Source organism: Sorex araneus, chromosome 2 (assembly GCF_027595985.1).
Source record: "Sorex araneus isolate mSorAra2 chromosome 2, mSorAra2.pri, whole genome shotgun sequence".
Lineage (NCBI taxonomy): Eukaryota > Metazoa > Chordata > Mammalia > Eulipotyphla > Soricidae > Sorex > Sorex araneus.
In genome coordinates this window covers 203,874,749-203,899,413 of record NC_073303.1, presented here as the reverse complement: position 1 = coordinate 203,899,413, position 24,665 = coordinate 203,874,749, and the positions used below count along the sequence as shown (strand labels likewise).

Sequence of the window (24,665 nt, the reverse complement as noted above, 5' to 3'; positions counted from 1 at the left end):
TTGTGAACATTCTTTTTTTTAAATTTTATTTTATAAGGTAGTTCACAATATTTGATTACATTTAATATTCAAACTCCAATCCAACCACCATTACACTTTCCCACCACCATATTTGAGATGTTTCCATCCCAAGCTCCAATCTCTGACCCAAAGCACAACCGAAATAATATATTTTGTAATGTCTGTTGTCGCGCGCCGCTTCATCCAGCGAAGAAGCACGCAACTCGGAGATCCTTTTGGCTGCGATTTATTTAGGAACTTTCTCATGCGTTAGAGAAGAAATCAGGAACGGGGACGTGGAGTAAGGCGGAAAAAGGGACGCATGAGGGAGAACCCACTAGCTAGGTGACCTCCCCCCTTATATACCTCTCGCTGCCTGCTTATGCCCACGTGTCCGCATCTGATAGGTTAGTCACAGCTTATGGGCGTGGCAAGACATCCTGTTTCCTTATTAGGAGTTGTTTTCGAAGCACACAGGTGTTGATTACAAAGAGCGCTACAAAGCATGGTCCCATGGTGGCTCTCCACAGTCTGTTATGAAGAACCACTGAAAATGCTACAAAAAAGTATCCGTAGAGGAAAGAGTGTGAAGATTGTTCTATTTTGGCAGGGGCCATTAAGACATTCTTTAGGATATCACTAACATGTTGTTAAGGGTTGAGTGATGTGAGCTTTCGTGTGTGTGTGAAATATATGTGCATATATATATATATATCCCTCTATGATTGGTTGCCTGCTATTTGAACCCTATCAAATGTGGTGTGGTACTCTTCGGGGATGGGGAGTGTCTTAAGATGTGTCACACTGTCGCAAATGTGGCAGCGCGGCTCACTCATAGGTAGGTGACGCTTGCCCAGAGCGTGTGGGGAGCGGCCTTGAGCTTGGTGACGGGTGGGTTCTAGAGGTTTTTGGCTGCCGGGGCTGAATCCTTGGGACGGGGAGGGCTCTCACTCGCTCTTCTCTGGGGCGCCCTGAGTGAAACAGCCTGGGGTCTGGTGGCACGGTTATGGCGGGCGTCACGTTGCTCCTGTCCAGGAGGAAAAGCTGTGTGACCTGGATGATGGCCAGGTGAGATTATCTGGCCATGGCAGGAGCTGGCTTAGGGACTGAACCTCTGGAGGTCAGGGGAAAACGGGCAGAGGGTCTCCGCTCCCGGTCAGACGGGGAAACGGGCAGAGGATCTCCACTCCCGGTCCCATTGAACCCAGAGTCCAAGGACTTCTGAACATTCTTAAGAACGTTGTAAACCTTATTTGATGCAGTGTTCTCATCTAGAAACAGAAATATTAATGGGAAATATTTACCTTATAATGATGCAATCATAATTTGTGTTACTATAAAATTGACTATTGGAAATTTATATAAATGTGCTATGCTTTTAATGTTTGGTAGGGTTCTTTTTTAATGGCTTTATCCTAAGGAGCTCTTGGGTTGAGCATTTTCTGGGGCATAATTTTTTATTTATATTTTCTCTTTTTGGGGTCCAGAATGGAACTTAGGGCTTCATACGGGCCAGGCGTGTGCTGTACTATAGAGCTAGCCATTTCCCTAGCTCAGAGCACTTATCAAGGTAATTTTGTCTTGTTGGGAAATGATTTGTAAAGGTTAATGTGAAAATCTGAATTTTAATGTAACTCTTACAGTTATGAATGTTTTGCATTCTTTTGTATAGGAGTTAAGGTTCCTCGTAATTTTCGCTTGTTGGAAGAACTTGAAGAAGGACAAAAAGGAGTAGGCGATGGTACGGTTAGCTGGGGACTTGAAGACGATGAAGATATGACACTTACAAGGTGGACAGGCATGATTATTGGGCCACCAAGGGTTAGTGAAATAAATTATGTATTTTTCTATTCATAGTTTTGTCTTTCTGAGTAAATATTTTTTATGAAACTGATAATTACGACTTTTAACTGAAATGACTTCCTTTTTTAAATTTTTTGATATTTTTCCTTTGTGCAAGGTGTAATGCTTGATTTCTTTTTTTGAGGATTGAGGATAATAATGTGGTTATTCTATCAAAGTGTGTTTTAGTTAGAGAAGAAAAAAATTTAAACAGATTTTAAACGTAGCAGAGAAAGTTCACTACAGAACTTTAGAATATGTTTTTTCTAGCTGGAATAATTGAGGAAGGCTGAACAGTGGAGGAAGTTGTCTTTGGAAAAAACCTTAAAAGGACTGGCTAGTAGGATTTCAGAAAGTGGTGATGGGGATGGAGAGCACTCCAGATAGAGAGGAGAAAAGGTGAGGAAATGGAGGGGCCCTTGGGGAGAGCATTCTGTCTTGACTAACGTGTTATTGACATTCTTGTGTGGGACCAAGGTCTTCTGAGTTGGTTTGTATCTGAGGTCCTGTTGCTGTTTGCTCTGATACTTCACTCGCCATGTCAGTGCTACAGGTCTCAGGCCTCTCATTTGTACATCAGTGGAAAGCCTACGGTCCTTCCCTGTTTTCTAGAGCTGTGTTTTATTCTTGGGTTTTCTCCCCAAGTTTACTATTCCTTATTTTGAAGGGGAGCCTCCCAAGCAGTCTCCAGCCAATCGGTTCTCGAGGCTCCGTGGGGCCCATGGGGCAGTGCTTGGGGCCCTCCAGGGCTCTGCCTGCTGCTGTGGAGGGTCCTGTGGGTGCAGAGCTTTTGCCTCTTGCTGCCAGGTGACCTCCCTGGCACCTATGTGTTTTTTTTTTTTTTTTTTTTTTGCCCCCTTAAATTCAAGATCTTTTTCAGATTGAAGTTTTTTTCTTTCCCTTTTCTCTTTTTTTTTTTTTTTTCTAAATTACAGTTCCTATTCAAAGATCCCATTTACCACCCTCATTACACCAAGTCTGAAATATTTATTAGTATTTCTGACTTGCTGGAAAGAACAGAAGTTTGAAGGGTTTTGTATTGGGACTCATACAGCAGTGCTTAGGGGTCACTGCAGGCTCTGCATTCAGGAATCACTCCTGGTGGTGCTGGGGGACCATATAAGACGCTGGGGATCGAACCCTGGTCACCTGCCTTAGATGCCTTACTGTACCATCTCTGAAGGAATTTGTTTTGTATGTCTGCTATTTTGTGATGAGAGTTTTTTAGCTGGCTTTTCCCTTCCCTACTTTGCTTTCTCCATAAGAGACTCGAGAAAGAAACAGATTGATGTTAAAATTCTTCATTTATTTTATAATTTGACATTTATAATGCACTTGGTGGGCAAGCTACCGAGAGTATCCTGCCTGCACAGCAGAGCCTGGCAAGCTCCCCATGGCATATTCGATATGCCAAAAACAGTAACAAAAAGTCTTACAATGGGGACGTTACTGGTGCCCGTTCGAGCAAATCAATGAGCAATGGGATGACAGTGATATAGTGATAATTTATAAACATTATTAGTATTTTGAAGATTTGACAGCGGTGATATATAGATACGCATGTTCTCCAGCCGTTACTTCCAGTGAACGGAATCTTTCAGTTTAAGAATGTCTCAGTACTTATGCAATTCAGCAGTAATTGTGTGGGCTGTTCTACAGCAGTTTCCAGTAAAGGTACATTGTTTGCTTATTCTCCTGCCCATGTGGAGTCACCAGCAGACTTTCCAAACTGATGGCCGTTCCTCGTGTCATTGAGGTGTAGGGTCCTCCTTCCACATGCAGGGTTTGGAGAGGGGAGATGAAGACTGTTCTCCCTTAGCTCTGGGGGGTGGGCAAGGTGCTGCCAGCTCCACATTGGACCTTTCTTCCACTGGTTGCTCTGCTCACTTCCTTAGGGTGCTGGGCTGCCCGTCACCTCTCTGACTTTCTGCCCTTTTCTCTGCAGGCCTCTCCCTCACTGGCACACGGGCCTGGGGATGTTGAGTGGTTGCAGCCTCATTTCCTTTCCTTTGAGCGAAAGGAGCTAAGCTTCGCACTCTGCCTGAGTTCTTTGCTGTTTAGAGCGGCATACCGGGGCCAGAGAGATACTACCATGTGCAAGGCTTTTGCCTTGTACTTGGCTGACCCGGGTTTGATTTCCGGCATCGCATACTGTAGCCCTGAGCACTGCCAGGGGTGAGCCCTGAGCACAGAGCCCCGAGCACTGCTGGGTGTGGCCCCAGAACTGAGTGACCTGGTTAGAGCAATTTATCTTTGACTTCAGTATTTCCATCTATCCAGTATAATAGGGAAATCCGTATTTTAACAATCATTATTTGGTTAGTTATTTCTTGTTATTGAGATTCTTGTGTTATTTGAATTAATTATTTGGACTAATATGTTAGCAGTTCTGCTTTTCTGTTTTTTGAACTGCTGTTTTAGTACTAGAGGTTTAGTGAAACTTATTTTCTTTTTATGTAAATGGGATATTATACTCATTTAGAAAATTTGAGAGTTAAATGAATAAATACTGAAATTCTTTTTTTTTCTTTTTGGGTCACACCTGGCAATGCATAGGGATTACTCCTGGCTCTGCACTCAGGAATTACTCCTAGCGGTGCTCAGGGGACCATATGGGATGCTGGGAATCAAACCCAGGTCAGCTGCTTGCAAGGCAAATGCCCTCCCCGCTATGCTATTGCTTCAGCACCCAGCCTCTGGAATTCTTAATAAATATTAGATCCTTTTCATCTCTCTCTCTCCCTCTCTCTCTCTCTCTCTCTCTCTCTCCCTCCCTCCCTCCCTCCCTCTCTCCCTCTCTCCCTCTCTCCCTCGCTCTCTCTCCTCTCTCCCTTTCCCTTCCTCTCCTCTCTCCCTCTCCCTTCCTCTCCCCCTCCCTCTCTCCCTCTCCCTCTCCCTCTCTCCCTCTCTCCCTCTCCCTCTCTCTCTCCCTCTCTCCCTCTCTCCCTCTCTCTCTCTCTCTCCCTCTCTCTCTCTTTCTCCTTCTCTCCCTCTCTCTCTCTCTCCTTCTCTCCCTCTCTCTCTCTCCCTCTCTCTCTCTCCCTCTCTCTCTTCCTCTCCGCCACCCCCAGGTTTGTGTGGTTTATGTTTTGTAGGACAGTTACTTCGCGTGTTGCTTTCTTGGAATTCCAGTACCACATAAAGGCTCCCAGGGCTCTGTCAGGGAGTGCCTTTCTGAGCACAGATCCAGGAATAGTCCTTGAGCACCACCGGGTGTGACCCTAATCCTGACCCTCCCCTAAAGAAAACCTGAGGTGCAACTTAAATGTAATAAATGCACGGATCTGGGTTTAACAAATACGCCTTTTCTCCACACCCCTATCAAAATAATAAAACGCCTTGTCATCTTAGAAAGCTCTATGCGCTTTCCCACTATTTCATACACCCTTTTAAGGATTGCCTCTGCTAGAGTTCGGGTGTGTGCCAGGGCGTATTTCTGGTGGTGCTCAGGGAGCACTCCCGGGAGACCAGGTGTGGTGTGGGACAGCGCCACGCAAGCAGGTGCCTTCCCCCGTGTGCGCTCTTTTACCCGTCGGCGGCCACTCGCAGTGTTGTATCATGGCGGGTGGCGCACCTTTCCTTTTTTATTTATAGTATTTTGCTGTGATGTATTTATCAGTTTGTGGCACTTAACAGTTTTCTATTTTTGCTCTTGTAAGTAAAGCTACCATAAAAATCTTCACAACTTTTTTCTGGAAGAAAAGTCTTTTGTTTCCGTTTTCTTAGCCAGTGCTTTCAGATCATTGAAGATACCTCTGGCTTCAGTGTCACAAAGTGTTACACCTCTGTTTTCCTTTTTGTACCGTATGAATTCTGGTCTGATTGATATAAAGGTCTTTAATCACATTTGGATTTGACTTTTTTATGCATGGTGTTATAAAGGTATCTGAGGGGTTTTTTTTTGCCTGTGGCTGACCAGTTTTCCCAGCCACATTTATTGAAGAAGCTTTTCATGTTTCACTTAACATTTTTGGTTCATTAACTGAAGGTTAACTGTTCATTTACCTATGGGACTATCTCTGGTCCTAGATGGAGGCGCTCAGGGGTTACTCCTGGCTCTCACTTATTCCAGGACTCTTTTAAGTTTAAAGTTAATGTTGTCTGATACAGCTATGGCCACCCTGGCCTTTTTGTGGGGTTGTTTGCTTAGAATACTGTCTTACACCCTCTGATTTAGGTCCATGTTTGCCCTAACTGTTTAGGTGTGTTTTTTGTAAACAGCAGAAAGTTGGATGCAGTTTTCTAATCCATCCAGCCATCTCTGTCTCTTGATTGCTTCATTTAGGCCTTTGCAATTGAGTGCGATTGTTATGAAAAGTTTTGTGCCACCTTTCTGTAGAAGTTTGGTGTGTGTGTGAGATTTGTCAGTTCTTTCTGTAAAGTTGGTTTTGAGTATATGAAGTTCTTGACCTGTTTTTTTTTTTTTTTATTTTTGGGTCACACCCAGCAATGCACAGGGGTCACTCCTGGCCCATGCACTCAGGAATCACCCCTGGCAGTGCTCAGGGGACCATATGGGATGCTGGGATATGAACCCGGGTCGGCCTCATGCAAGGCAAACGCCCTACCCACTGTGCTATCACTCCAGCCCCAGTTCTTGACCTGTTTATCTGTCAGGTTGTGTATCGTATTTCGTTCCTCAAATGTCACCCTACCCTTCAGAAAATTAGAAGTGGCACTGTTAATATTTAGTGCTCGCACAAGTGGAATAGACCTAATTTTCTTGGCTAGAATTAGCCTGGACAAATATTTCTTTTGTATATTTAGTTTTGTCACCACAATATACATAGTGGTGACATTGTTTCACCCACAATGTAAACTTTTTAGTCAAATTTGAATTTGTTTTGCATTCGCCTTTTAATTCGTTAGTGGCAATATTTCTCAAGAAATGAGGTCATATTATTTTGATACAACTTTGTAGCACTTATAAAATATATTATAAAATATATTTCAATGCATAATAGTGCATATTATAACTCATAATTTAATTAAATATATGGTTGCATATTAATAGCAGTTTCAATGTGTTTGCTTAATTTTTTCCATCTATAGCTCAAATTTGAATGTAAAAAAATGTGTTCTGTGGTTTTATATATAGTGATATCTGATACACTCATACTACCTTTTCGTTTTTTTTAGTATTTAAATATTATTTTTCTCTCTCCTTTTTTTTTTGCCTTTCAGACAAATTATGAAAACAGAATATATAGCCTGAAAGTAGAATGTGGACCTAAATACCCAGAAGCTCCTCCATCAGTTAGATTTGTAACCAAAATTAATATGAATGGAATAAATAATTCCAGTGGAATGGTAAGTTGAAGTAATAATTTTATTCCTATTTAATTTGTAGTCTACACTGAGGAGGCTTTAAAATGGTTTGGTTTGGGTAATTCCCAGCTACAGTGTTAGGGTCCGGGCCATGTGACTGTCGCTCTGGGGGGCCTGGTGCTGATGAGGTCCCAGTGAAAAAGATCTTTGTTAGCTGAGAAGGTCTTCTAGTTTTTGGAGTTTTTTTTTTTTTCCTTTTTGTGTCACACCTGGCGATGCACAGGGGTTACTCCTGGCTCTGCACTCAGGAATCACTCCTGGCGGTGCTCAGGGGACCATATGGGATGCTGGGAATCGAACCGGGGTCGATCGAGTGCAAGGCAAATGCCCTACCCGCTGAGCTATCGCTCCAGCCCCGAAAGTCTTCTAGTTTTTTTAAGGAATAAATCAACCTCTCCATAAAACCCTTTGGTAGACGTGATAGTGAGCTCAGGCTGCATTTCTGCTGGATCCGTCTGCAGTAATCTTTTTTTTTTTTTTTTTTTTTTAAAGAAATATTTTATTGAACCACCGTGAAAACAAGAAAAAAAATACAAAGCTTTCAGGTTTAAGTCACAGTCAAATACTGATTAAACCACCATCCCTTCACCAGTGCACCCGTTCCACCACCAAGAACCCCAATACACCCCCCTCCCACCCCACCCCCCATCTAAGTAGCTAATGATATTCCATTATTCTCTCTATATATTGAGTACATTTCATATTTCCATACAGAACTCACTATTGTTGATTGGAAATTTTCCCCAACAATCAGGCCTGCTGAATAAGCATCATCTAATAATTTCTATTCCTTGGTAAAAGTGAAGACATTGAGTCCGCGCGGCCGCAAAAGCGGCCGCGCGGTTTTGGGTTTCTAATATTTTAGCTCAGTTCACAGTCAAAATGCATGGCTGCAAGAATCTGCTCTGATGCCAAAATGGGTTAGGAGACCTCAGGATCACAGTCAGTAGGCGCGGAGGCTCTGCTTCTCGTGCCGCGGCTCTTGGTTCATCTCTGGGCGGAAGGCGCGCCGGGAACACCTCCCCTCCCAGGATCACCTACGGGCTACGTCACTAAAGAGAGTCCTACCTCCTGGTGGAGGGGTCTTAGAGGGTGGCTCTCACCGCGTGGCTGCTGCCGCTGCCGCCATTTTCGCTCAGAAAAATGGGGTGGAGAGGGAAAAAAATCCCTCCCCGGGCTGCACGAGGTTGTAGTTCAGTTCACAGTCAAAATGCATGGCTGCAAGAATCTGCTCTGGTGCCAAAATGGGTTAGGAGACCTCAGGATCACAGTCAGTAGGCGCGGAGGCTCTGCTTCTCGTGCCGCGGCTCTTGGTTCATCTCTCATCTTTTTTTTTTTTTTTAAGTTACTTCCTTCAGCTTTAAGATCAAACCCTAGGGACTGGGCAGTAGTACAGAGGGTCAGGGGCTTGCCTTGCCTGTGACTGCCCGATTGAGTCCCTGATACCCCATATGGTCTGCTGAGCCTCCCAGGAGTGATTCCTGAGCACAGAGCCAGGGGTGCTGCCTTGTGAGTGCTCCCTCTCCCAGTGTGGTATGATTAAAGGATGAATATTCCTGAGGGGAGGATTGGGGCTCTTTTTTTTTTTCTTGAGGACCAAGTATGTCCATGTTGGAAAGGTCATGATTGAACATTGTTGTGTGTTTAAAGCAAAATTAACCAAAATAACATCCTCTTTGATTTATACAAGGATGTTTGTGGATGGAAATAGCTGAATTTCCCAGGAATAAAATGCTTTTAAACTCTGAAGTTTGTGCTCTCATGGTACCAGGTTTAGAGCATTCTCACATGCAAAATGCACTTTCTCGCATGCAAAATATACTTAAGGAAGCATAACAATAAAACGAGCATCATGTATCTTAGCAGATAGATTGTTCTTAGTATCTGTAGCTTACTGTGTATTCCATTTTGTCCCATCCTGGGTTCCCTTTACTCACCAGTGGTAATTTTCATCTTGAAAGTTAGTGTGCTCAGGACTTACCCTGGCTCTGTGCTCAGGGATTACTCCTGGTGGGCTCAGGACCATATGTGATGCAGGAATCAAACACGGGTTGGCTGCATTACCCACCTTACTATCACTCTGAAAGTTACCGCCTTGAAAGTCTTTTTTCCCTCCCTCCCCCTGAGTTTCCCTTCCCCTCTCCTCTCCTCCTCATATCACAGGTTTGTACCATTACTCACAAAGCTGTTCAGCACTTCATGATACTTTACACTTTTTGTCCTTTCTGTATTTATTTTTTGAATTTTGTGCCACAACCAGTGGTACTTGGGACCATAAAGTGCCTGACATTGAACCTGGTCCTCCTGCATGTAAAGTGTATGCACTTTGAGCTATGTCCCTGGCCCCTGTATTTTTAATTTTTTTCTTTTTGGGTCACACCCGGCAATGCACAGGTGTTATTCCTGGCTCTGCACTCAGGAATTACTCCTGGCGGTGCTCAGGGGACCATATGGGATGCTGGGAATCGAACCTAGGTCGGCTGCGTGCAAGGCAAACACCCTACCCGCTGTGCTATTGCTCCAGCACCTTGATTTGTTTTTTGAGTCATAACTGATGGTACTCAGGGCTTACTCCTGAATTTGTACTCAGGAATCACCCCAGTGGGCTCAGGGGATCTTATGTGTGCTGGGGATTGAACCAGGGTCTGTCACGTGCAAGGCAGACACCCTACCCTCTTCACTGTTGCTCCAGCCCCTAAGGCCCCATATTTTAAGGGGTTTTTTGGTTGGTTTTTTTTTTTTTTCCTTTTGGGTCACACCTGGCGATGCACAGGGGTTACTCCTAGCTCTGCACTCAGGAATTACTCCTGGCGGTGCTCAGGGAACCAGATGGGACACTGGGAATCGAACCCTGGTTGGCCTCGTGCAAGGTAAACGCCCTCCCTGCTGTGCTATTTCTCCAGCCCCCAAGGCCCCATATTTTAAATTTTCCTTTCCAACAGTCACCATACTTCTGTTCCAAGTATGTTTATTTAGTTTTACCAGATTCTGTGAAATCTCAAGTTCTATAAATTATTGTTAATTATAAATATAGATTGATAAAATGCAGATTATTTTCTGATGTGTTTATTCTCCCCACTCTTTCCTCTTCTTACTACCCTAGTTCTGGGTGAATTCTTGATACTTCGCAGATTTTGTAGTCACTTTATGTTTTTTTCACTGCCATTGTTCACAACTGTTAAGTGTTTGTTTCTACTTTGGAAATAACTTAGTATTCTTTATACCAAGAATAATTTCTTATGTTAGTTTAAAAACTTATTCACATCTCAATATTTTTTAATAATAGGTTAAATGGGTTGCTATTCTCTTAGTTAAAAAATTAGGAAGAAGCTTTTTTTTTTTTTTTTTTGCTTTTTGGGTCACACCCAGCGATGCTCAGGGGTTATTCCTGGCTCTGCACTCAGGAATCACCCCTGGCAGTGCTCAGGGGACCATATGGGATGCCGGGGATCGAACCCAGGTCGGCCGCGTGCAAGGCAAATGCCCTACCCGCTGTGCTATCTCTCCGGCCCCCCCCCAATGAAAGGTTTTATCTGGGGGGCATCTGCTGCCCTGAGCCCTGCTGGACTGCGGGGGGAGACCGGGACCCCTGGCCTTGGAGGCGCAGGACGGCAGCTCTGTCTTCAGAGTTTCCTGTTGGAGTCAGACAGCAGACGGGTATTGTTTGTTTTGTTTTGGGGCCACACCTGGCATTGCTCAGGATTTGGTCCTGCACCTGCTCAGGCATCACTCCTGGCGGTGCTTGGGGATCACATGGGTGCCAGGGATCAGACCTGGTGGGCCGTGTGCAAGGCAAACGCCCTCCCCACTGCACTGTTGCTCTGGCACCTCTGTTCTTTTGTGACTAGCTTTTTGCTTAACATTATATTTTCATGTATAAGTACTTTCATTTTATCTCTATTTTTTTAAAATCATGTTGGTAAATCACATTTTGTTTTTTCATCGTCAGAGGGTTTACAGGGTTTTCTGCTTTAAGCTACAATGTTAGTGCTACTGTGGTTTCCCTAATTATTCCCTAATCATAAGTGAGGTGAGTCAGTGAGTATCTTCCCTCCCTCCCTGCCTTCTCCCTTCCCCCTTCCCCTCCTTCCCCCTCTTTCCCCTTTCCTCCCCTTCTCTTCCTTTTCCTTTCTCATTTTTACTCTCCTTCCCTCCCTTTCTCCTTCCCCCCCTTTCTCCTTCCCCATTTTGTTTGTGGCCACACCCAGCAGTGCTCACGGGTTACTCCTGACTGTACGTTCAGGAATTATTCCTGTAATAATAAATTATGCCTGGGAATTTAACCCAGGCCAGCCATATGCAAGGCAGGCGTCCTGCCTGCTGTGTTGTCTCTCTAGCCCCTAGGAGTAGTACTTGTTCTGGGTCTTTCAGTCATTCGTCTATCTTCTTTGCAAGTTTGTCTCCTCTCCCCAGTTTTGCGTGGAATTAGGTTTTTTGTGTCATTGAGCTTTGTGAGTACTTCATAGATCTAATATAGATGTCATATTAGCCCTTTATCTGATCTATTTTGTGCAAGTGTTTTATTTTTCCCATTAATAGGGTGTCTGTGTTAGCTAGTTTCTTTTGTGGAGAAGCTTTTTAATTTTATGTAATCCCCTTTATTTTTGTTTTTAACAGCAAGGATATTTTAATTTCTCAGTTACTTTGGATCCAGAAAATAAATGCAACTTTGTTGGGTGTTAACCCTGAGGTGTTTTTGCAGGCTTAAGATACCAGCCAGTGTTAGAAGCCTGCTTCATGAGCAGAGGGGAGAAGGCAGATGGAATAGAGAAGGGATCACTAAGAAAATGATGGCTGGAGGAATCAGTCGTGATGGGAGATGTGTGCCGAAAGTAGATAATGGACCAAACATGATGACCTCTCAGTGTCTATGTTGCAAGCCATAGTGCCCAAAAGTAGAACGACTGTATGGGGAATATTGTCTGCCATGGAGGCAGGGGGAGGGTGGGAAAGGGGAGGTACACTGGGGATATTGGTGGTGGGGAATGTGCACTGGGGGAGGGATGGGTGTTTGATCATTGTGTGATTGTAACCCAACCCAGACATGAAAGCTTGTAACTATCTCACGGTGATTCAATAAAATTGAAAAAAAAAAAAAAGATACCAGCCAGTGTTCAGTTCTCCTCTCAGTACATAACTAAGTAGCCAGGTACGGCTTTAGTCATGTCGTCATTATCAGGATTAAGGTTGTTTTATTGATGAGGTCATTGGGAACCATCTCTAAAACTTGCAGTCATAGTTTGGGCTGCTATAATAAATACAGAATGGGTGATTTACTGTTTTTTTGTTTGGGTCCCCACCCAGTTGTGCTCAGGGCTTACTCCTGACTCCACTCGGGTCCCTCCTGTGGACTTGCAGGACCAGATGGGGTGCCGAGGACTGAACCTGGGTTTGGCAGCATGCAAGGCAAGCGCCCTACTCGCTGTGCCATCACTCTGTCTTCTCAAAATGGGTGGTTTCAGCAGCAGAAATTTGCTTCTGGTTCTCAAGGTTGAAAAGTACAGAGTCAGGGTGTTTCCACAGTGAGGGTCTTGTCATGAGCCCTGTCTGGCTTTGTGAACACGGCCTTCTTGCGGTCTTCTCAGGGAGGGAAGGAGGGGCGTGCTGCGTTCCAGGGACAGAACACTGACCCCGTTGTGGTGGCCTCAGCTAAACTTAGCTGTCCTTGGCCCTCTCTCTGCAGGTCCTGAATCTGATTGAAGGTGGGCATTAGGTAGGAAGGCATGAACTTTTCGGGGTTTTTTGTCATTTACTATGACAACTTGAATTAAATATCTAAGAAATCTAGAGACTAAAGCATGTGGGAGGATGTGCATAGTTGTGTGCAAGTATGGTACCATTTTGCATAAGGGACTTGAGAATGTTGGTATACAATAAGACTCCTGAAACCAATTCTCTGGGAATATCCAAGCAATATCCAATAAGCTGTACTTTTCAAAGATCTCAGACTAAGCTACCATGCCTGTGTTGTCAGGATTTCTACATGAGTCTTTCAAGAAACAAACCTGTAGCCCATCACCACACAGTCTGCCTTTGCCTGTGTAAGAATTCTGTTGTATACTTGTATACCGAGCAAGTGGTTGTTTTTCTCTCTCTCTCTCCCCCCTCTCCCTTTTGGGTGACCTTTGCTACATATTTACTGTAAATATAGAAAAGCACATGCACAAAAAAGACTTTTTTGTAACTACGAATTAAAGAAATGTTCTCTCTAAATATTAATATGAACCTCTAGTCTCAATGTTTACTTTCGTGAAAAGGACAGCCTAAGAATGAATTTTTATAAAACCCTTTTTGGTAAAGTATATTTATTTTTAAAGTGTGCTTGGTAAATGGCTGCAAGGTACTTAAACTTGGTAGTTAATTATACTGTTTCTCAACTCCCTTTCAGGTGGATGCACGGAGCATACCAGTGTTAGCGAAATGGCAAAATTCATATAGCATTAAAGTTGTACTTCAAGAGCTAAGACGTCTAATGATGTCCAAAGAAAATATGAAGCTTCCACAGCCACCAGAAGGACAAACATACAACAATTAATTTTAATGGATCTCAAACGTCTTAAATCAACAACCTTCTACTCATGTTAATGTCTTGATTAAATATCACAATGCAAAATACCCACACATTAAGTAAAAGAATTCCAGCTGGCAAAACATGACCTGGACATTTATAAGAATGTATGTACACCCATTATGTTTTCAGGTAACAGGAGGAAAGATGCAGCACAATTTTTTTCTCTTGTTAAGGCACTGTCATTTAGGCATAAGCCTGGAGTACTCAAAATAGAATCCAGGTTTGCACGGTGAAAGCACGGTGAGAAGGGTCAGGTGGCTGAAACGCCGGTCTCGCCAGAAGGAAAACCAGAAATGGCATGCTTTATCCATCCTAGTGAAGGCTACCGTTCCAATTGTCTAAAGTAGCAGGTAAAATGAATATTGTCACAAATTGTGTTCAGTTTTAAAGCAGTGTGGGTGCTGATTAGTAGTAGTATCAAAAGTAAGTTCAGGATTGTTTCGATACCTGTATTTATAATTTAAAAAAAAATGTCGTGGGGAGGTCAATGAATTTCTGTTAAAAGCCGTTCCTGTGTGTTACATGTAACAGACATGGTAAATATTTGTTTACAGTCTTTGACAAACCATGCTATAAGTTTAAGTGAAATCAACAAAAAGGAAATAGGTGTATGGCTATGTGATTTTGAGATTAAAGTTAGTCTTGAAATGTAAATAAAATGTGGAATATGTCCTCAGAAACTGTGCCATTTCTATTGATGTGGTATATGTATAGTACCTTCCTGAGGTAGCAGAAATTAGAATTCCTGTGGCTTTTCATCTCTACACACTGTTTATCCTGTTTTCTACATGTGGTATTTGCAGAGTATTTCAAAATGACCTAATTAGTTTAATCTCTTTGGAGAAGGAGTCCTAACGTTCATATTTTGAGTTTGATTTCTCCAGAAATACAAAGATGTTGTAATTCTAGCAATTCTTAAAGAATTGTCGATTGCAAAGCATCCCAATATACATTTGGATTTTTTCTTTATAGTTTATTTCTTTCTTTCTGTGCTAAATCATTTTTTCTCCCCTTTCAAATACTAACTTGGATTAATTTTGAGTACTCCACTTACCCTCTGCTTCAGCAAATAAGTAATTCTGAATTGAGAGTTTATTTATTTATATTCTATGTTTACCAAGTGATATGAGACTTAAGCTCCCCCTGCGCGCCTCCCCTCGCCTTCCCCCCACACACCTCAATTTTAAAGCACTTGGGTATTCTGCTTGTCGAAAATAATTCTCATGAATTCACTGAAGAAAATAGATGACCAGGTAACAAGGATGGAGTTCTCAAATTTGCCCTGGCATGTTTTCATCAAGTTCATTAAAAGTTAGAGAGTTGAGCTACTTTTATTAGGTCAGTAATACATTAAAGTCTAATTTCAACATGGTTATTCTAATTTAATTATCAAAGATATTTGATGCTTTAAAATAAGATAGATATTATAGACTTACAAATTAGTGCATGTGTAATTTATTAAAATGAACCATTACCTTGGAATGTATTCTTAATAGTTTTAAATGACTGAAGTATAGTGAATTACACTGATCATATATAAGTGTTTGATGGTTTTTAATGGTCTGCACAGTCTATAACATGTTCTTTTTCACTTTTTAAAATGTGACTTGTGATAAATGGGCTCTTATCCATTTGAAAGCCATTAAATTTTATATATCAGTGGGCTAAAAATCTGGGAACTTTGATCTCTTATCCTTTTTTTTTCTAGATCCATTACTGTGAAGGTTTCCCACCATTCCCCTCCACTCTCCTCCTTAATATATGCTGTGTTGGACCTAAAATGCTTATTTGACCTCTTGTTTTAGGGACTATGGATCACTGCAGAATTCTGTACACCAGTTAACCAATTTCCAGAATCCATTTTTGCATGTGACAGTCAAGATATACATGGCAATCTAGGACACTGACTAATGGGTGGAGTTAATCAGAGCCACTCTTAATAATAGAAGCATTTCTAAGAGCAATTTCAAACCAATTTCTCCTTTGCTTTGTAAATTGGTGAGGCTGTAGGAGTATGTAGTGTAATGTAAACGAACTGTAAAATTGCTTTAGAAATTTGTTTAAAGGCCTAGCAGGTGAGACCCTTGGGGGGTGATTATATATTAATAAAGATTAAAAAATTAAAATTCTTGTCCTACTAGGTCAGTGTTATGCTTCAGTGCTTTCTGATTGCTCAAATTTCTTGAGACTTGATAATTGAAAAATATTTTTTCCCCTGGTATTTTAAAGTAATGGCATTTCTTGTACATTTAAGTGTGACTTACAGGTTCTGGAACATTGACATTTATAAGGATAGTCAATGGTATTTAAGTCTATTTTAGTAGAAAAACTTTCTTCTAAATTATTCTTCTAAAGAATTTATCATATTTCAAATTTGAGTAAATGATTGGGTAGTGAATTAATTTGACTCATATAAAGTTTATTAATCTGATCAACTCATTGATTTAAATATTTTCCTGCTAAGTATATCTTGTTAATAAATACATATTAAATTCATATTTTGAAATTTTAAGAATTTAGCTAGAAAATAGTTCTTAATAAGATTTGGAATATATGGTTGGTGCATCTTGGAATTAGAGCCGTTGTTCAGAACTATGGTAATTGCTTTTTGTTTTATTTGTTTTTTGAGCCACCCCTGGCAGTGCTCTGGGGCTCCTCCTGGCTCTGTGCTAGGGAGCTGCTCCTGGTGATGCTCAGGCCTCACAGTGGCTGTGCTCAGAGCTGGGCCTTCCGCCCGGATGTGGATTCCTTCACGAGCGTATGTCTATGACCTTAGGTATGTTTAAAAGAATATAAGAACTCATGATGAAATCTAGTGTTCTGGATAATAGAATTGGGGAGGTACTTACGGGGTTCTTCCCCCAAGATTTTCTCTCATGACTGTATATTTTAGCCTACCTGTATGGAATAATAGTATCATTGACTGTTGGGCAAGACTAAAAGGATCTGATTTTGCTTTTCTGATGAATAAGATTTTGCTTCATTGACTTGGATATTTTTGCAAAAAGATTTCAAATCCCAAGATTCTGGAAGCCCTATCTTTTACATGTGAAATGGAAGCATTATGAAAAGGGATGGATGGAAGCTCTAGCAATTCACTCCTAGTACTCTGTTTACCTAAAAGAGAATTCATAGAAATAGAATTTTTAAGAAAATAGAATTTCTTTTATCTCAAAATCAACATGCCTTATGGTGGTTTTTAAGTAGATGAGATCTTACTGTAGTTCTTCTGAAAATGTTGGGGTATTTTTAGTTTTGTGGCATGCAAAATTAAAAAGTAGACCATTAACATTTTTTAAGAACGAAATGAAGACATATGGTGATACCGAACATTTAAGTGACAAGTGAAAGCCACTATTTTGTGCAGTAAGTTATTACTTACACACACACACACACACACACACACACAAAAAAAAAAAAACCATTGACTAAGAAGTAATTAGTAATTGCCAGTGTGCTAAATGTAGAATATTGTGACTTAAATTTACTCATGCACTGATCACTCATTTTCACTTAACTAGTTTGGGTTTTTGTTTGTTTTGGCTTTTGAGCCATACCAGGTGGTGCTAGGGCTCGCTCCTGGCTCTGTGCTCAGGGTGCCGGGCATGGAGCCTGGGCTGCCCGTGCACGCAAGGCAAGCGCCTTACCCACTGTGCCATCTCTCCGGCCCATAGTTGCTTAGTTTGGGGCTAGATCATTTTAATACCCAAGTGAAAGTGACTTGACTTCACAAGAAAAGTGAAATATCTAATTGTTTTTGTTGGTGGTAGGGGTTTGGGCCACACCCAGCAGTGCTCAGGGGCTACTCCTGCCTGCATGCTCAGGAGTTTTATGGTTCCTGGCATAGCCAGAGATCAAATTGGAGTGGGTTGCATGCACTGAACCCTGCACTGTTTCTCCAGTCCTCTAGCTGGTTCTTGGGCCTTTGTTTGTTTTTAAATTGAGGTATTAATTGCCCGGACTTTTAAATCTTCAGTAATGTATGGATTTCTCTAACCAAAACACCAAAAAAAAAAAAAAAACCACCAACAACTTTGTTTTTGGTTTTGGCTCTAACTTACCTTGAATTATTTTTACTGAAAATATTGTTAATGCATAAAACAGTACAAAAGCTTATGTTCTTAGTCATTTATACAGAAATTACTATAATGTAGAGGTTGCTTCATTGAATTAATCTCCACTTGAAATGTAAATATCGGTTATGTCTCTTCTTGGCTTTTAAATTTATTTTTTTGTTTTAAGTTTTGCTGTGTCTGCATATGGTGTGGAGCCGGGCTTCCAGGTTTCTGTGCCTTTCTCCTCTTTCCACACTGCTGTGACAGCATCATTGTCATGTGACCTTACCTTCACTTGGTATATCTACAACTAAGTCTGCTTCTTTGGAGTCCATTTTGCAGAGAATACATTAAGAAATTTTAATCACTAATACGTTAAAGCTAAATGTGTGATTCTCCAAGCTCAGTGGTAGGAATGGTGACTCCGTTTATACTTTAGAAGGTAAACTGCAGTGAGAGGCAGCCCGGTCCCTCTCGGGGACTGCCGGGGCCTTCACGCCCTCACCTGGACTCTGCGCTCTCCGGGCCATCAGCCTTCGGTCATTCCTGTTCTTATGGGCAGTGTGTTCCCGTGGAGACTGCTGTGAGCTCTTCCCACTTGCTTTCCTCCAACACTTCCCTTTGACATCACGGCACTGACGGAAAACTCGAGAAAGATTGGTTCACCCGCTGGCATCTTGCCTCTGCCCTGAGTCCTCTCCCCTCCTATGCTGTTTACTGCCTCTAGTGTTGTCATTCTTGCCCCGGCACTAACTCTCCTTTTTTCCAGTACAGGGGATTGAACCCAGGGCTTCTGACCTGCAGTTTGTGTTTTGTGAGCCACGCTTTTCCCTCTCGCTCTCCTAATATGCATCACTCTGATTTACAGGTTGCTTGCTCTGTCACCATTGTTCCTGGCAGCAGTGTCTTAATGTCCTGAATTTTTTTGTTTTAATTGCTACTGAAAGTTGATATCTCAGCAGCCATGTATGGTGAACGGTGGTAGTGACCATCACTAATAAAAATGTAAAATTATAAATGTATTTAAAATTTTAGTGACACCAATTTGAATTTAAAGCATAGCTGGTGTTTCTAAATTATAACAAAAATAGGTGTTTTCTTGAAATTTTTGTTTGTTTGTTTTTGGGCCATACCCAGCAGTGTTCAGGGGCTATTCCTGATTCTTAGGGGTGACCCTGGTAGACATTAGTGGGAGAACATCTGAGAGAGTGTGGCATGGGGGTTTGAGCCACTCAGCCACAAGCACCTTAGCGCCAGTACTCTCGCCAGTCCTCCTTGCCGAGGTGTTTTGAGATTAAACCTATCTCCTTGGAGAAACATTTCTGTCTACAGAGAAGTGTGAATCCTAAATTACTAAAATCATGACTGCCTGAAGCGCAGTAGCTTCTTTGCCTTGTGCCATTTTCATCAGTGCTTCGGGCTACTCCATTTCTGTGCTTGCAGGTGCTTGTCCCAGCAGTGCTCAAGAGACCCAGTGGTGTCTGGGGTTGAACCCAGCCCCCTGCATGCAATGCACGTGCTCTGTCTCCAGCTTCTAATTGTCGTGGGCCACACTGGCAGCACTCAGGGATCACTTTGGCTCTGCGCTCAGGAATTATTCCTCGTGTGCTCAGGGGACTTTGTGGGGTACCGGGATCAAATCCGGGTTCGCAGTGTGCGAGGCACGCGTCCTCCCTGCTGTGCTGTTGCTCCAGCCCCTGAGTAACAGTTTACGAGTTCCCTCTTTCTAACATGCTGGGATGTTGGTCAGGCCCTCCCTCTAAGTTCTTGTAAAGTGGTTATGGATGACATAGAGTCGACGGGGTGACAAGAGTGGTTGAAAAGTCCAGGAGTACCTCACGATATTCATTTTTTTTTTTAAATTTTGGTTTTTGGGCCACACCCAGCAATGCTCAGGGGTTACTTCTGGCTCCACATTCAGGAATTACTCCTGGCGGTGCTCGAGGACCATATGGGATGCTTGGGATCAAACCCAGGTTAGCCACATGCAAGGCTAACACCCTACCTGCTGTACTATCGCTCTGGTCCCCTAGCCTGTTTTTAATAAGATTTTTTTTGATTACTTCAAGTTTTGCTTCCTACCCTAACTTTCCTTCATTCATGTATTTTCCCCATATATTAAAATAATTCTCAGTCATTTGTGAGTATCTGTTCTTTATGAATGTTGTCAAAGGTAGTACTGACAAGAACACTAGAGAACTACAAAGGAATGGAAGCACACGAGCTAGCCAGTCAGTTAACATTGTCGTGCCACCTCAGCTTACTCCCATTTTTGAACATAAAACACGATAGAATCACATAAGTTTCGGGCATTGCCCTCTGTTCTTCAAGAGTGATGTTGCAGAATCCCCCCTCTCCCAACACGCCACCCCACATAGTCCTGGGCACTTCCCGAGAGGAGGGCTCACACCTCCCTCATCCTCGGTTCCCAATAGTATGTGCTCTGATTCTGGGCAGGTCATGGTTATTCAGTTGGGTTTTACCTAGTAAAACTTTAAATGTGGGTTAATAGTTGCTGATAATTCCTCTGCCAGGTGTTAAAAGACCGAATTTTAATGCTGCCTCACAATTTTGTGATATTGGTCATTTGATTTTAATTAGCCAGTTACAGCACTTCATTACCTCAACCAAAATACTTGTATCTTCTACAACCTGTCATTGCACAGTGATGTCAACTACTTCTTGGGTGGGGTGGTGGGGTGGTGATGGTGCTCAGGGCTTACTCAGCTGTGCACTCAGGGATTACTCCTGGCAGGGCTGGGAGGCCATATGGGGTGCCAGGAATTGAACCTGGGTTGGCCACGTGCAAGGCAAGTGCCCTCTGTCCTATCACTCCAGCCCAAGGGTCCGGTTCTTAGAGTACAATCTAATGGGGTTTAGAGATCGGCAAATAGGCGGTTTGTCTAATGGTAATTGCAAAAAGAACTGAAGTGATGGCATTTGAGAAACATTCAGAGGCACACCTAGTAAGACTGAATCTTTAAGGTTACTGAAAAAATGTTCGGAGATCCAGCATGTCTTATAAAGCAGGTGTGATACTGCCTAAACACTGATTTCTCCTATGCGCTATTTGGTTAAAAGGCAGTTTGCTGGAATCACTGATCGGGAATAGGCACGTCGTAATCCACCATGTGTCAGAAGTATTTTTATTGCTGAAAAGTATGCCTTCTAAAAACTGAAGTTTTTTTGAACTGCTGTCTTTAAAATGAAGGGCAAAGATAAACCCCAGGATGTCTTCCAGAACTTTGCATCTGCTCAGTTTCTAAATATTTGTTCTATCTTGGATTGAAACTTTAGTGAGTTATGTATAAGTTGAAACAGATATTTGCAAAGTGATGTTGGCAACATTATTTTCTTCCTCTTTAGTGTGAGATGTAGACATTGGTTGTTTTCTGGGGAAGGTGTGTATGATTGAGGAAGTAGGAGGTATAGTGAACTGTAATTCTGCACCCAGCAATGCTAAGGGGTTACTCCTGGCTCTGCACTCAGGACTCACTCCTGGTGGTGCTCAAGGGGCCATATGGGATACTGGGGATCGAACCCGGGTCAGCCACGTGCAGGGCAAACACGCTCCCCACTGTACTATCGCTCTGGCCCCCTGGACTGTAATTTTTATCGTGACAGTGTGATTGTCTGAGGACAGGCTGACAGATGTAAGAGACAGACAGAAAGGATGGTGGTGGTGTCAAGTTTAGCTTTTCTCTGAAGCCCTGCTCCCTTCTGACCCTTCCTATGGCCATATGAGCTGTTAACATCTGTTTAACATCTGTACTCATCTGTGTTGTTTTTCTGTCCTAATGTGAGTTACAGACTGAGCTAGAAGTGTTGGTGTGCTTCATTCATGAGTTCGTGTAGTCCAAGCCTTGGCACAGCCTCACCCACTGAGCAGAAACACAGATTACTGACCTTCAGTGTGAGTTGGACAGCAGTGTTGGAGCAGCATCGGGGATGTTGGTGTCGGGCGGGCGTTGAGGAGGTCAGTCCGTAATGCCAGATAGGGGCATCGTAGAGAGCAGTGCCACCAGCCTCGCCTGCTCCTCTCTCCCAGGCGGGGGTGGCGCGTGCCTCCAGGTGCCCTGTTACTCCCTGGCGCTGGCGGGGCTGCACTGCTCCAGGAGGCTGAGCCCTCCAGCACTGGGCCCTGGGCCTGCCGCCCGGTAGCTGGGAGCGAAGCTCTGTCCTCGCACACGTCAGCAGGTCCTACATTTCTGCTCCTCAGCGTTGAGATAACAAACTGTATAGATATATGTAAATTATATACGAGATTATATTTTATATATTGACTCATTTTACAGTTTACAATTCATATTTTTTAGTATTTTTCACAGGATCATGTAGCTATAACCACAGTCTTAATTCCAGAACATTTTAGGATAGAGGATGTTTAAGCTGTTCCCACCTTTTGGCTGTTAAAACTAAACTTAAAAATATTTGCGTATAAGTTTTTGTTTAAGGTATGTCTTCATTTCTCTTGGGTGTGCAGGACCAGTTTTTAGGAGTGTAATTGCTTAGTCATTTGCTAACTTTGTATTTGCTCATTTGAGGGATTGGGTAGCTTTTTCCTCATTTTATGTTCCTATCTGTAGTGTGTGAGCATTTTAATGTCTTTGTTAAAATGCTCCATATCCTCACTAATGACTATTGTTTCGACTTGATGCTTGTCACCCGGATGGGTGTAAAGTAAGACTTCATTGTGTCTTCCTAATGTAATGTTCTGAGCATCTTTTTGCACATTACTGGCTATTTGTTTTCTGCACAGAAATGTCTGTTCAGATCCTTTAAAACTTTTGGTTATTTCTCATTTTGTTGAATATGAGTTCTTACATATCCTTTATACTGAACCTTTCCAAGTATATGGTTTGCAGATATTTTCTCCCATTCTTTAGGTTCTTTGGAGGAAGAGTGGGAGGGGCCGTGAGAGACCACACACCACGGTGCGTGGGGAGCCCTGTGGGGTGCTGGTGCCGGGTGCGAGGCTTTTCTTGAGAGCATTCTGTTTCAGGAGAGTTTCATTTTGGTGCAGCCCAGTGTTTCTAATGCTTCCGTTTCTTTGTTACTTGGACCTTTGATGCTCTATTTAAGGAATCACACGAAACCACTTCCTGGTCCAAAGTCATTGTACTGGCTTCATGTGGCAGCTCTGGCAGTTACAGGAACCCGCTAGTGAACAGTGGTATGAGTTTTGTAGCTGTGGTTGGTATCTACGGTCAGTTGGAGCCAAGTAGAGGAGCTCAGCTAGTCAGTGGAGCGCTTCAAGACCCAACCAGGTTTCTGACAGGAGAAGATAAGCTTCAAAGAACATGCTTGCTATTTTCTTTTAGGTTTTTTTTTTTTCGGTCACACCCAGTGGTGCCCAATACCCATTGGTGCTCAGGGGGCCAGGTGGTGCTGGGGATGAAACCGGGGCCTTCTGAATGTAAATGCACTGCGCTAGTGCTGAGAGCTCTCCTCTGGCCAGAGTTCTGCTTCACCGTACTGGCATCAAGTCGTGCCTGAATTGGCAGTTCTGCTGACCTGCCCTGTATACATTTAGGAGCAAATAGGTCCCACAGTTACTTAGGCTAATTTTTAAAATTAAATTTCTTATTTATCTAATATATCACTATGTATATCTATTATCTCCTCCTCATTCCGACTTAAGGAAAAGACTCACAACTGTATTTTGTGTTAGCTGTTAGGTTCTCAATTCGTTTTGATTGTTTTTTGTGTGTGATGTGAGGGAGGGTTCCAAATACATTCATGGCATGTGGATATTGACTTTTCCGCATGAGAACAGCGCAGTCCCATTTGTTGAATGGTATTGGGCCTTGTTTGTGGATTTAATTCTGTACTCCATTTTATTGATCTACAGATTTCTCCTTAATGCCAGCCTTGTACTGTATCCTTGGATTAAATTTTAAAGTCAAGAAGTGTGGATCTTTTTATCTTGTTTTTGTTTTTTTCCAATAATTGGAGAAAGTTATCCTGGGTCCTCCACTTTTCCATATGAATTATAGGATCATTTTATTTATGTGGAAAAATATTTGAAATTCTGGAAGAGTTCATATTGAATTTGAAGATTGCTTTGGAAAAGTGTATGTATTCTTCCAGTCATGACCATGGTTGATTTCCATTTATTTACATCTTTTAAACTTTCTTTCAGCAGTGTTTTATAATCTAATGTGTTGTATTCTTTTTGATGGTACTATAAGTGGAATTGTTTCCTTAATTTTCAGATAATTCATCACAGTAACTGATTTTTGTATATTAATTTTGTATCAATTTTTTGTAGGCTCCCTGATTGAGAAGTTAGATATACTCTGTTGGTCTAACCTGTTTGTATCAGAATTATATTGGTTTTATATTTTTAAGTATCCACTTACTAGTCTTTTACTACTTTTTATTACAAAGTAGCCTTTACATGATCCCGGGCAATGCCCAGTTGTCAGCTACAGAGACAGGCTGAAGTCATGTCATAAAGTGAGCTCCATTTTTAACTGAAGTTTTCTCCTCTTTCCCAAATACTGTCTAACATTTGACTCTTGCTTCCTTATTTGTTAGATATGTGCTTAGAACAAAGGATGTTATTCATGTACAGAGGAGAGAATTACCACGTAGGGAATGGAAATGAAGCACGTGCAATAAAATCAGCAGTATGAAAATCAACATTCCCTGTTGTCTGAGTTGTGATTATTCTGGAATAGGATGTTGTAATTTCAGGTACTCGAATCCTTCTATGATTCGGAACATTGGTGAAAATAACCCAGAAGCTTCCTTTAAGTGATTTGGGGGGATCTTTAGAAAGCTGACGCTCTCGCCGGGGAGACTTCTCAAAGGGCTGAGTGTAGGGGCCAGTCCCGGCACAGCACGATCCCCTGAGCACTGGGGAG

General features: G+C 42.4%; 1 protein-coding gene across 3 annotated transcripts in view; it reads left to right on the top strand.

Moving 5' to 3' along the window:
• Nucleotides 1-24,445, top strand: part of UBE2V2 (ubiquitin conjugating enzyme E2 V2) — a 48,234-nt gene extending 23,789 nt beyond the window's left edge. For 2 of the 3 annotated variants that reach the window (XM_055125034.1, XM_055125035.1), the window contains exons 2-4: nucleotides 1,673-1,821; nucleotides 7,027-7,152; nucleotides 13,559-24,445. In XM_055125034.1, the coding sequence (XP_054981009.1) occupies nucleotides 1,673-1,821; nucleotides 7,027-7,152; nucleotides 13,559-13,705 (422 nt within the window). In that variant the 3' untranslated portion in view covers nucleotides 13,706-24,445. Of the gene's footprint in view, nucleotides 1-991; nucleotides 1,069-1,487; nucleotides 1,571-1,672; nucleotides 1,822-7,026; nucleotides 7,153-13,558 lie in introns of those variants that run through there. The other variant, XM_055125033.1, reaches the window with a different exon arrangement.
• Nucleotides 24,446-24,665: the final 220 nt, after the last annotated feature.